Here is a 12,598-nt window from a genome sequence, read left to right as displayed (position 1 = left end):
AAGTGCAGTTTAGTCCATAAAGTAGTATAATTAATGACAATTTTTTTCAATAAAACAACATAAATATTACTTGGAATGATACATGTCATAAGAGAATAAATTATGTTAATGTAATTCATGTTAACCCATGAGATATATGAGAATTTCTAATTACACATGGTCCAAAGATTGTATTAATGTGTGTCAGAACTTCTTGCTCTGAAGCTTTGAAATTGTTCTTGCTCTTGCTCTGAAGCTTTGAAGATTCATGGGCACCTCTTCAGCCATGTACAATTGGTCCTTGAAATGCCTACCTGCCAAGGAATCTTTCCAAGGCCTTCTTTATGTCCTTGTTCCTGAGACTGTAGATGAAGGGGTTCAGCATGGGTGTGACCACAGTGTACATCACTGAGGTTGTTGCACTTGACTGTGAGTGGTGGGTACCAACCGAGCCAAGATACACTCCTAGGCTCGTGCCATAAAATAAGAAGACAACTGAGAGGTGAGACACACAGGTAGAAAATGCGTTATACTTCCCCTGAGCTGATGGGGTTCTACATATGGAAGACACAATCTCAGAGTAAGAATAAAGGATCCCAGTAAGGGGACCACCACCCAGCAGCACAGCTGAAAAGTACATCACCATGTCATTAGGAAAGGTGTCAAAACAGGCAAGTTGGACCACCTCTTTGAGTTCACAGAAAAAGTAGGGGATTTCCAAGTCTGAGCAGAAGGACAGATCCAACACCATTAAGCACTGTAACAGGGAATTCAGGGTACTCATGATCCAGGACATCAAAACCAGCAGTTTGCAAAGCTGGGAGTTCATGATGACAGTATAGTGCAGGGGGTGACAGATGGCCACATACCTGTCAAGGGCCATGACAGTAAGGATGAAGTCATCCAACACTGCAAATAGCATTAAAAAATACATCTGAATGATGCATCCTAAATAGGTGAAGACTGTGCTCTGTGTCTGAATGTTCACCAGCATCTTTGGGATGTTGGTGGAGGTGAAGCAGATGTCTACCAAGGACAGGTTGGAGAGGAAGAAGTACATGGGGGTGTGGAGGTGGGAGTCTGAGCTGACAGCCAGGATGATGAGCAGGTTTCCCAACACAGTGATCAGGTACATGCAGAGGAATAGCCCAAATAAAAGGGGTTGCTGTCCATGTGTCTCTGAAAATCCCAGTAGAAGGAATCCTGAAATTGGTGTAATATTGACTGGTTCCTGTGGTGCAGGTGACTACCAAAAAATAGGAAATAATGAATAACTAATTTTCGCATTAGCAAGCATTAGAAACTAAAATAAATGCTACATTTATGTTTTAAAATCCAAAAAATAATTTCCATATTTGGTATAGAATCTTTTTCTTCTTAAAGCACTTCCTTTGCCATTTCTCATTAGAATTTCCTTTTCTACCATCAACCCATTCTTCAAACACCATGTATACTGCTGTTTTATTTAGAAAGAAGTTCATGCATTTGAGGAATATACTCATATATTAAATTTAGACCATGTTGCAGCAACTGTTCAGAGTATGGGATGATGAAAAACAAGAGTCTCTAGAAACCAATCATGGACAAAGAATATAGTCAAATAAAAACAATAATACAAACATATCCAATGGAGCACATGTTATATAGAAAGGTAAATCACAATAAATGGAGAAAATTGATAAAATTGTTTTTTTGTCAAGACTTGCCAACAGGCAACACTATAACAGGCACCTCAAAGAAGATTAAGCAGGAGGATAAGGTTGAGAAAGTGTTTTCCATGCAGCAGGAACAGACAGTGCAAAGATCCTGAGTAAGATGATTGTTTTAGAAAATCAAGGCTCAGAAGGAGCCAATGTGTCAAGGCCAGGAGAGATGGTGTCAGAGAGTATTGAGAAACAAGGGCGCCTGCAAGTTTCTGTTGAAATTTCGAGTCACAGAAAGTCCCTTCTACACACTATGTAAATCTTGCACTTTATTAATCTTGTTGCAAAAGCATCCCATGAGTTGAAAAGAATCTCCTCCTTAGTTCCATCTCTTGATAGAGTTCTGCCCACTGGGTGACAAGTCACCTTGGAGTACATGAGTCCAGGTACCCCTGCTTTGAGTACTGCTCTCAGGTTATGGGGCACACACATGCACACACACACCTGGCCTACTCATGTATGTGGTCTCCATGTTTGTCTCACTCACAATTTAGGCTATCAGTACATACAACTAAAGCTGTCCAGATCAGGTTTCTTTTCCACAAAGAATTTAGACATGCTACTGCCATACTGCTATGGTAAGCCTGCACGCACAAATAAGCTTGGAGTTCTAGATTGGAATGTCCATTTAATGCACTGTAAAGAAACATAAATGTGGAAAGAGAGAGACCAATAAAATGGACACAAGGAAGAAAAAATATCTGTTGATAATAAGCTCAGGTGATCTCTGAGAGATGATGAGGAAGAAATGTCTTTGGATTCTGGCAGCTTTCCAACCCTAAGTACACTCCCTTGAAGTCAAGCAAAAATAATAAAGGAGAAAAGATGTATTTGTCCAAAACACAAAGGTAGTTACCTACATATGGTGTGGAAACACCTTGCAGATTGACTACCCCAAGTAAAAACTGACCAACAAAATAAACTAGTATTTTACCAAAGTAAATCTCTTTAATATCAAGTAGTGGAAGACTGGCTTTTCCTGTGCCTATGCTATAGTTATTTGACTATACCTGTTCACCTAAAAGGACTGGTTACTCTTTAGGTGAGACAAACCCCTCCCTCACTTTTCTCATGTGGCCCCTTTCTTTTTCTTGGACTTTGAATTTGGATCTCATTTTTGGCAAATCAGTAGGAACTTTCAATTCTGGTTCTAGTCTTCATCCAACATGCAAAGGCCTCCCAAGGACGTGACAAATAAAGCCTGCATATGCCATGACAATCCATCCTTTCACACGGAGTAACTTTCTTCATGCAATGGAAGCCCGTCCACCTTATCACGCAAACATTTATTTCACTGTACTGTGCCTTCACCATCACAATGGGGTGGGGGAGAGTGATGGGGGAAAATGGAGACAACTGTAGTAGAACCATAGTAAAAAAATAGTGTGGAGATAAAAATGTAAAACATTGAAAAAAAGATAAAATCCACTCAATTAAAATCAAAACCAAGCAATGCCAAATCTGAACAAGCAGGGCTTCACCTGCTTTTTTCACCACTGTAATTATACAAATGTGTGTGTATATATATATATGTGCATTTACTCAGGAACCCATTTAAGTAAAAGTGAAGTAATGAAAGGAATAGCAGGGAGAATAAAACCTAGTTAAACAGAGTGATTTAGCTACTGTGTTAAGTCCGCGCTGAAGGCCTGTTTCCTAGGCTACAACCGGAAGACTAAGTTCCTTATTCGCGCCTCGCCACTGTGTTAAAGAAAATGAGAGGAGCATCAAAAAGTAATGAAAACAAGATCTAAATACCAATGTGCATTAGCAGTTAAATTGACGAAGGCACAGACACAGAAGGTAATGTATGATGTTCCTGGATGTGGTGGCAAAGCAGAAGCTCAGTTTTATTTGTTTGAAGAATCAGAAATTAGACCTCAGTATACAAGTACATTTAATACATGGTAAGGTTGTATTTCTACGTATTTGGAAAGGTTAGATTGTTGAATAAAAGCTGGAAAAATAAACATCCACCTGGAAGAAAATGAAGTCGATCCCTTACCTCTGTCATGTTACATAAAATCTGGGGGATTGCCTGCTCACTGGAGGAGTAACCAGTCCTATTAGGTGAACAGAATGAAAACTATATATTAATATTGATGGGTGGGCCAAACCACCCAATCAAGTCAAGTTATAACGTAGGATGCTGTACAAAAGTCCATGGATGCAAGTGTGCATGTCAGCATAATATAGGAAGACAACATTAGTCAGGAGTAAAAAGACAGATGTATTTAACAAATAAAATGCAAAACATTTTTATGGCCAACACATCCCTAAAGTCATTAAGAAATAATGGTTTTTCCTTTTTTATTTTTCCTTTTTTATTTTTAATGAACTTATTAGGGTGATATTGGTTAATAAAATTATATATGTTTCAGGTGTACAACCAGCTAATACATCACCTGTGTATTGTATTGTGTGCTCAGCACCCCAAGTCAGGTCTCCTTCTGTCAACATTCGTCCCCTTTACCCTCTTCTACATCCAACCACCACAATTTTTCAAACTCATTGAAAAGGCTGACCATGAAAACAGTAACCATATAGTAATGTTCCAATTATTCAAAAAACATCAAATATGAATCTTTGATCAAAATCAGAAGAAGTTCAGCAAACAACAAAAAAGTTCTTTCACACCTGTCAGCCTGGAGAAAAACTTAGAAAAATGTCACATTGACTGGGGTGCAGACTTTTAAACAGGCAAAAATGGATGCTCTTATTTCTCCTGGCTGAACTGTGAAGTGTTACAACATCAGGAAAACAGTCTGAAGGCAGCTACACACCCTACACGGACCTGTGTCTCTAACGCAGGGCTCCTCAGCTGCTGCAGGACTGACATCCTGGACCAGGTCTTTGTCTGAGGGGTGGTCTCTCCTGGGCATTGCAGCATGTTCAGAGCATCCCTGGACTTTACTGACACCTCCCATGTGAAAGCCAAAAATGTCTCCAAACATTACTCAGTGATCCTGGGTGAACAGTATTGTCTCTGGTGAAGAACCAGAATTTTAATGTAACAATCTCAAAATATTTTCTTATATTGTTATAATAGCAATGTATTGAGAAAGTGTACCTTAGATTTCAGGTGTGACCTGCAGAGCCACACCACAGAATATTATGTAGACATGGAAATAATGAATCAGTGTCTTACACCCTTTTTGACTGAAGGGAAGACCATAGATATTGTTGAGTAAAAAGGGGGAGTGGACACATGGAAAAAACTGTACAACACACAAAGAGCATTTCTGATGGGCCAGGATGCTGTTTATGCATTTGTACAAAAGCCCATGAGTGTGTATGTGAACATAATGTAGGAAGAGAAGATTTAAAGAAAGAAACTAAGCCCTAATGGAATAAAGATGACCAGCAGGAATGTAATTAGGTTACGTATACTGATCACAAAACTACTGTATGAAAAATAATTAAGTGAGAATCAAATTAATTTACATTAAAACAGAAAATAATAACTTAACAATATCAACATAGGCCACTGATCCCAGATTAAATTTCCAAAGACTTGGAAACTATAAAGAGGTTTTTAAAATCAGGGAGAAATCAACATCTAAGTTACAAATCTTCTTATATAGAGATATATGGATTCAAATTATCTTATGGAAGGTAGGGGTAATCTCCAGTCATATCTTTATAAAGAGTGCCTTCCACTTTAACAGGAACATAATCAACAAAATAACAAGCAAGGAAAATATAACCAAAGACCCTGAAATTGAGAATAGGCTGACAGTGACCAGAGCAGAGGGGGGTGCATAATGGGGCAAAAGGGTGAAGGGTTTACAGGAACAAGTATAAAGGACACATGGACAATAACAAGGGGGGTAGAAACAGGGGAAGGTGGTGGGGAGGGCTGGGGAGAAAAAGTAGCAAACTACTTGAACAATAATAAACCCATGAAAGGATGCAGCACAGGGGCTCAGATGCGGCTTTCAGGCACTTGGCATCCAGACAAGAAAAAGAGCTATTGAGTCCTGCTGTCCTATAGACTCCCAAAGCTCACCTTCCATCACCCTGGGGGTCAGGTTGTGGAGCACTTTATCTGCAAAGCCAGAAATGGTTACTATAAAATCACTATTTCCCCTGAGTAAAGGTTGCACTCTGTCACTGACCCAAGTTGAGGGGCTAAGAGGACCCCATGGAAGTCTAAGTTCATGTATAACAAGGAGACAAAACAAAAATTTCAGGTTACCCCAGAAAACCCCACCTCCAAGCATTGCTACTACAATGGTGGAAACTACTGGGGTCAACTTTGGGATTTCACAGAGCTCAAAAACTTTTGACTCAGTGCTACTTCTTAGAAAATAATGGCAAGGACTCTTCCTAGTAATCTGCTAGAGAAGTGCCACACTACAGAGATGCCTAGACAGAGAAGGAACCCATTAGTAGCATGAATAACCATGGTAATGAGGCACCTTAGAGAGAAAATAAAAATCTTCAGAAAGCAAACTGGAACACATGGAAATATGTGCTAAAAAGGGCAAAAAATTTAGGATTGCAATACTGAACATACTGAACAAGATGCAAGAAAATACAAACAGACAATTTCCTATTTTAATCATTTTTAAAGGTGAATTCAGTGTCATTAAGCACATTCACAATGTCCAACTATCACCACCTTACATTTCATCACCCCAAACAGAAATCCTGTATGTATGAAGCAATTACCCCAATTTTGTCATACCTCATTCTCTGCTAACCTCCTTTTCTCTATGAATTTTCCTACTGCCATCATGGTAGATCCTTTCATCATCCTTATCTCTGAGTTTGATATCATCACACGAATATAAAAACTTCATGTAGGAAGACCTTTCCACAAGGTGAGACTGATTATGGATGTCACTTGCCATAAACCCTGAACTGACTCTCCACTAAGTTTAGAATTAATCACAATCATTGAGCCAGAATCTAAGACTCTCTGTTATCTGGTGGCTGTCCACGTAGCTAGACTCAAGGTTCAGTTTTTATCCTCTGCTCCTCATTGTTCATGATGCACTAGCAGCTATTTTTCATTTCCTAACTACACTTTAACATTTCATTATAATGCCCAATTACTTTTCTGTAGCATTTTCTGGTGTGTGCTTATTTTTTTCTGCACCTGGAATATAACTCCACTTGTCCTTCAGATTTCAATGCTATTTTAGGCTCATCTGTGAAGTCTTCGTGGACCTGCAGGATGAGTTGACTATCTGGGGACCCTTTCAGCAAGATAACAGTAACACCTGACAGTATTGCATTTGTTTATTTACATGACTTTACCCAAGGTTAGACTGTGAGCTTAAAAGGAGGAACAAATCTTAATATTTTCTTCCCCCACAGAATATATTTTAGTGCTTACCATACAGTAATTGCTTAATAAATATTTGCAAAGGCTGCAAAACCACATGGTTGAGTGAGGTAAAAAGATACAACCTACAAAGTGGGAAATGAGAAGCAGTGAAACAAGGGGAGGGATGCCCCAGGATGGACGTTAACACCAGAAAAGATAGATGAAAGAAAGAAGATACTCTGGTAACCCAGAATCTCCCTCCAGACTCTGAAATAGAACATTTGTTGTGGGGTTCCTGTTCTATAGCCCCAAGAAAGGGCAGGGAGGTGGAAGCACTCATGAGACCTCTGGAAGACACAACTGTGTTTCCTCATGATCTGGGATTGGTAGAGTACACTTGAGGGCACTTAGTGGAAGCATTTAAGGGTTTCTGTGACTTGAAGAGACACACTGAGAATCATGGTGCATAAAAAATAAGACTACTACTTTTTTTGTTGTTCCTAATTTTTTTGTTGGTTTATATGCCCATTTTTAAAAAATTTTATTGCTGCTCAAGTACAGTTGGTTGCATTTCCCCCCACCACCCCAGCTATCCCCACCTCTCTCCCCTGATCCCACCCACCCCCTTGGTTTTGTCCATGTGTCCTTCATAGTTGTTCCTGAAAACCCTTCCCTCTTTTCCCCTCATTATCTCCTCCCACCTCCCCTCTGGGTACTGTCAGATTGTTTTTAATTTCAATGTTCTGCTTATATTTTGCTGCTTGTTTGTTTTGTTGATTAGGTTCCACTTACAGGTGAGATTATATGGTATTTGTCTTTCACTGCCTGGCCTATTTCACTGAGAATAATGCTCTCCAGTTCCATCCATGCTGTCCCAAAGGGTGGGAGCTGGTTCTTTATTTCTGCTGCATAGTATTCCATTGTGTAAATGTACCATAGTTTTTTGATCCATTCATTTGCTGATGGGCACCTAGGTTGCTTCCAGCACTTGGCTATTGTAATAGTGCTGCTATGAACATTGGAGTGCATAGATGCTTTTCAATTGGTGTTTCAGGGTTCTTAGGATATAATCACAGAAATGAGTTCCTGGGTCAGAAGACAGTTCTATTTTCAGTCTGAGGAAATTCCATACTGTTTTCCACAATGGCTGCACCAGTCTGCATCCTCACCAACAGTGCACTAGGGTTTTCTTTTGTCCATATGCTCTCTAACACTTGTTGTTTGTTGATTTTTTTATGGTGGCCATTCTGACTACTGTGAAGTGGTATCTCATTGTGGTTTTAATTTGCATCACCTCTGATGGCTAGTGATGCTGAGCATCTTATCATGTGTCTCTGGATCCTCTGTATGTCCTCCTTGGAGAAGTGTCGTTCAACATTCAACAATCAAAGGAATCTTGTACACCAACAATGAAATATCAGAAACAGAGATCAGGGAAAAAATCCCATTTGATACAGCAACAAGAAAAATAAAGTACCTAGGAATAAACCTAACCAAGGAGGTAAAAGACTGTACTCAGAAAACCACATAATACTGAAGAAAGAAATTAAGGAAGACACAAACAAATACAAGCATGTACGATGTTTGTGGATTGGAAGACTATTTCTTTAATAATTTCATGAGACTGTCAGAGTAGCCCTAAACTCCCTCCCCAACTCTACACCTGTGATTTGCAAATAAATAAAGATTTAATTTATTGAAGTCTTTATTGTGGCAGAACTTCCCTTTAAGCTTATTGCCAGCCCAAAGTCAACACACTGTTGTAATAAGTGTATCTATATTTTTGATAATTGCTGCACACAAATGGTTCAGTTGGTTGGAGCATCATCCCATACACCAAAAGTTTGTGGATTCATCCTGGTAAAGCACATACTAGGTGAACAGTGGGATACTGGTTGCTTCCCAATCAGTGGTTGGACACACTGATTGGGAAGCAACCAGTCAATGTTTCTCTGTCACAATGGTGTTTGTCTCTCCCTCCCCCTTTCTCTCTGTGTAAAATCAATAAACATATCGTAGGGTGAGGACTTTATTTTTTTAAAAAAGCCTTGAGAAATTAGAAGACTTACAGAATATAATCATTAATATAGACCCCCCCCCAAAATGCTATACCCAGACCAAATAAAAAATTTAGACATTTTTCTCTGCATAAGTAAATACTTAGTGGTCACAGAACCTGCCCTCCACCAGAAAGGAACCTGGCATGGATGGATACTTGTGACATCACTTACTGCCCTCCCTGACAGGTACTTTGCAGTCTCCAGAGATTCTCATCTCTCCTCAGCCCTCACATTCAGGATATTCACTGTGGAATTTATGCAGCAACAACCCCTCCTCTTTTAATTCCTTTCTCTGTTGTCTCTGCATTTCAAATGTCACCTCCATCTATCAGGCACCCCACCCACAGCAAATACAAGTATCAGATTGGGAATCATTATGAATATGTGAAGAGCAGGCCAATTATATAAGCACTATCTACATGAAGAGACCCAAAGATGGTACAAGGAAAGGAAGAACTCCCTCCCTCTGTTAATCTGTGAGTTAAGTCCCCAGACTCCAGAAGTCTGGAAGGAAAAGTTTTATTTCTTTTCAGCCAATAAATGGCAAGCTGAAGGCCCGGGGCAGGGGTGGGAGTGTTCATATTCAGAAGGGTTTGATCCTTTAGAGTGGAATTTCCACATCAGCTCATTAAACATATTTTTACTCTCACTTTTTTCTCTAAGATCATTCAGCTGTTCAGGTGGGAAATGCAGAAATAAAACTTGACTGAATTGAAATTTACACAAGTGGTAGGTAGCCTGTATGCAGAGTTGTCCCCAATTCTTTGTCTGTTTCCAGTCTTTGGCAATGTGACTGTGAAGCTCCTCCCATCCAGAAGAGGAGTTATTGCTCCACCTTTGAAAGGGGGTAACTTACAATTTTGTATTTGTATTAGCCAATAAATATTGTGGAAGTGACAGTGTACTTTACCATGGCTTGTCATTTCGGATGTTCTCACCTGGAATTTTTAGTACACTAGTGGCTCAGCTGTGAGAACAATCCAGGTGGAACTTCCAGAGGAGGAGGGGACATGTGGGCAGAGCTCACTTACCCAGCCAAGACCTCCCTAGATCAGCCACAATAGCTGAGCCACTAGTGTACTAAAGCCCAGCACAGGTCAGCAGACACACCCCAACTGACCTATAGCTGACGACAGACTCATGAGGAGACCAGCAGAGATCAGAACACCTCCCCACTATACAAACCAATTCGAAAATAAAGGAGTTATATTAAACCATTTGCTTTTGGGATGGCTTGTTATATAGCAATAACAAACTGATGATATAATCAAAGCAAGCAGAACTGAGGGCAATTATACTAATCTGCTACTTCTTTTAGCATTTGTACTGATGGAGGAGAGCATTCACAATTGTGCTTTTATTCAGATGTATTTCAGATAACTGCATAAAAGCAAGTACACTGAGGTTCCCTACCAGGCAGTCAGGACAGTGTGGAATGATGAGCATGTTTGTGCAGGAAAATTGGTGATCTCTTTTTTCTTGACTGGGCAGGATTTTAACTCCTGTGTGATTCGTCCTTTAATGACAAAGACTGAAGACATTCCTGAGTACAAATGAGATATATATTGTACGATATTCATATTGGTCACTCACTGTCCCTTTGGTTGATTTGGAAACATTTGGAAAAGGGGAGACATTTCATTTAGAGCACTAGAAGCAGTCCCATCTGCAGGAAGCACACTGAAAGTTTTCAAGCAGAAACAGCAAAATACTTCAGAAAAAAACACAAAACACTCCACATAATTCTTCACCCCTCATACATGGACATCATATTCCACAATTCAATGAATAGATGTGCAGCATGAAAAATATTTTGTATAATAATAAATTGTCTGGCTCTTTTTCCTTCATTATATGTATGGCCATCGGTTACATATTACATCAGTCTATTTACTAAAATGTATATTTCATAGTAGACTCTTCTTGGAAACATGGTATTGATAGTCAGTTTTTTCCAGGGCCTATGTAGGCATGTGGACACACAGCTGAATAACAGAATGAAGTATACAAAACCAGGAGACCAGCTATAAAACCTACCAGCATGTTCAAGTCTACATTATCAAGAAGCATAGTAAAAGTAGTGCTATAGAAAATGATGATGACCATGTCAGTGAAAACTGTGGTCTCAGATGTACCTGTACAGCAAGATTACATACATGACCTCAGTATCCAAGTGTGCATTAGTCCATAAAGTAGTATAATTCATGACAATTTTTTCAGTAAAACAATATAAATATTACTTGGAATGACATAGGTCATAAGAAAATAAATATACTAATATAATTCATGTTAACTCATGAGATATATGAGAATTTCTAATTACACATGGTCCAAAGATTATATTAACTTGTGTCAGATCTTCTTGTTCTGAAGTTTTGAACATTTGAACATCAGGGGCCTCATATAGTTGGCCCTTAAAAGCCTACCTGCCAAGGAATCTTTCCAAGGCCATCTTTATGTCCTTGTTCCTGAGACTGTAGATGAAGGGGTTCAGCATGGGTGTGACCACAGAGTAAATCACTGAGGCAACTGCACTTGACTGTGAGTGGTGGGTACCAGCAGAGCCCAGATACACGCCTAGGCTAGTACCATAAAATAAGGAGACAACTGAGAGGTGAGATGCACAGGTAGAAAATGCTTTATACTTCCCTTGAGCTGATGAGATTGCACATATGGAGGACACTATCTTAGAGTAAGAATAAAGGATCCCAGCCAGGGGACCACCAGCCAGCAACCCTGCTGAAAAGTACATCACCATGTCATTAGGAAAAGTGTCAGAACAGGCAAGTTGGACCACCTCTTTGAGTTCACACAAAAAGTGGGGGATTTCTAAGTCTGAGCAGAAGGACAGATCCAACACCATTAAGCTTTCTAACAAGGAATTCAGAATACTAATAATCCAGGACACCAGAACCAGCAGCCCACAGAGGTGGGGGGTTCATGATGACCATGTAGTGCAGGGGGGTGACAGATGGCCACATACCTGTCATAGGCCATGACAGTAAGGATTAAGTCATCTAACCCTGCAAAGTGTATATAAAAATACATCTGGGTGATGCAACCTGCATAGGTGATGATTTTGCTCTGTGTCTGGATGTTCACCAGCATCTTTGGGATGGTGGTGGAGGTGAAGCAGATGTCTACCAAGGACAGGTTGGAGAGGAAGAAGTACATGGGGGTGTGGAGGTGGGAGTCTGAGCTGACAGCCAGGATGATGAGCAGGTTTCCCAACACAGTGATCAGGTACATGCAGAGGAAAAGCACAAATAGGAGGTGCTGCAGTTCTGGTTCCTCTGATAGTCCCAGGAGAACAAACTCTGAAATGTGTGTAGCATTGCCTGGTTCCATATGGTGTAGGTGACTACCAGAAAATAGAAGAAAATAAATTACTGATTTTCACATTAGTAACTGAGAATAAATGCTACATTTTTCTTTTAGAATCCAAAAAATAATTTCTATATTTGGTTAGGATCTGGTTCCCATTAAGGCATGTCTATTGCCATTGTTCATTAGAATTCCCTTTTCTACCATCAACTCATTCTTCAAACACCATGTATATTGCTGTTTTATTGGGAATATAG

The 12,598-nt window shown here is 39.7% G+C and overlaps 1 protein-coding gene and 1 pseudogene across 1 annotated transcript; both read right to left on the bottom strand.

The window, feature by feature from the left end:
* Positions 1–289: 289 nt before the first annotated feature.
* LOC123828539 (putative olfactory receptor 7A2) lies at positions 290–6,538 on the bottom strand. The gene is made up of 2 exons (XM_045853588.1): positions 6,389–6,538; positions 290–1,225 (listed from the first exon to the last, which is right to left on the bottom strand). Exons 1-2 carry the CDS (start codon positions 6,536–6,538, stop codon positions 290–292), a joined length of 1,086 nt encoding a protein of 361 aa, XP_045709544.1.
* A 4,901-nt stretch (positions 6,539–11,439) lies between these two features.
* On the bottom strand, positions 11,440–12,365 carry LOC123828391 (annotated as a pseudogene).
* Between the last annotated feature and the right edge of the window lie 233 nt (positions 12,366–12,598).

Source organism: Phyllostomus hastatus, unplaced genomic scaffold (assembly GCF_019186645.2).
Source record: "Phyllostomus hastatus isolate PE091 unplaced genomic scaffold, TTU_PhHast_1.1 phas_contig_98, whole genome shotgun sequence".
In the NCBI taxonomy this organism is placed as follows: Eukaryota; Metazoa; Chordata; class Mammalia; order Chiroptera; family Phyllostomidae; genus Phyllostomus; species Phyllostomus hastatus.
Note: the sequence above shows the minus strand (reverse complement) of the source record. Positions and strands in the feature narration are given on the sequence as shown.

Bases quoted from the DNA above. Each gene is read 5' to 3' on its own strand.
- LOC123828539 (XM_045853588.1), bottom strand. From the start codon at position 6,538: ATGGCAAGTGACATCCATAATCAGTCTCACCTTGTGGAAAGGTCTTCC. The intron at 1,226-6,388 runs GTTAGCAGAGAA...ATTTTTTGGTAG, and splicing joins AAATTCATAGAGAAAAGGAG to TCACCTGCACCACAGGAACC.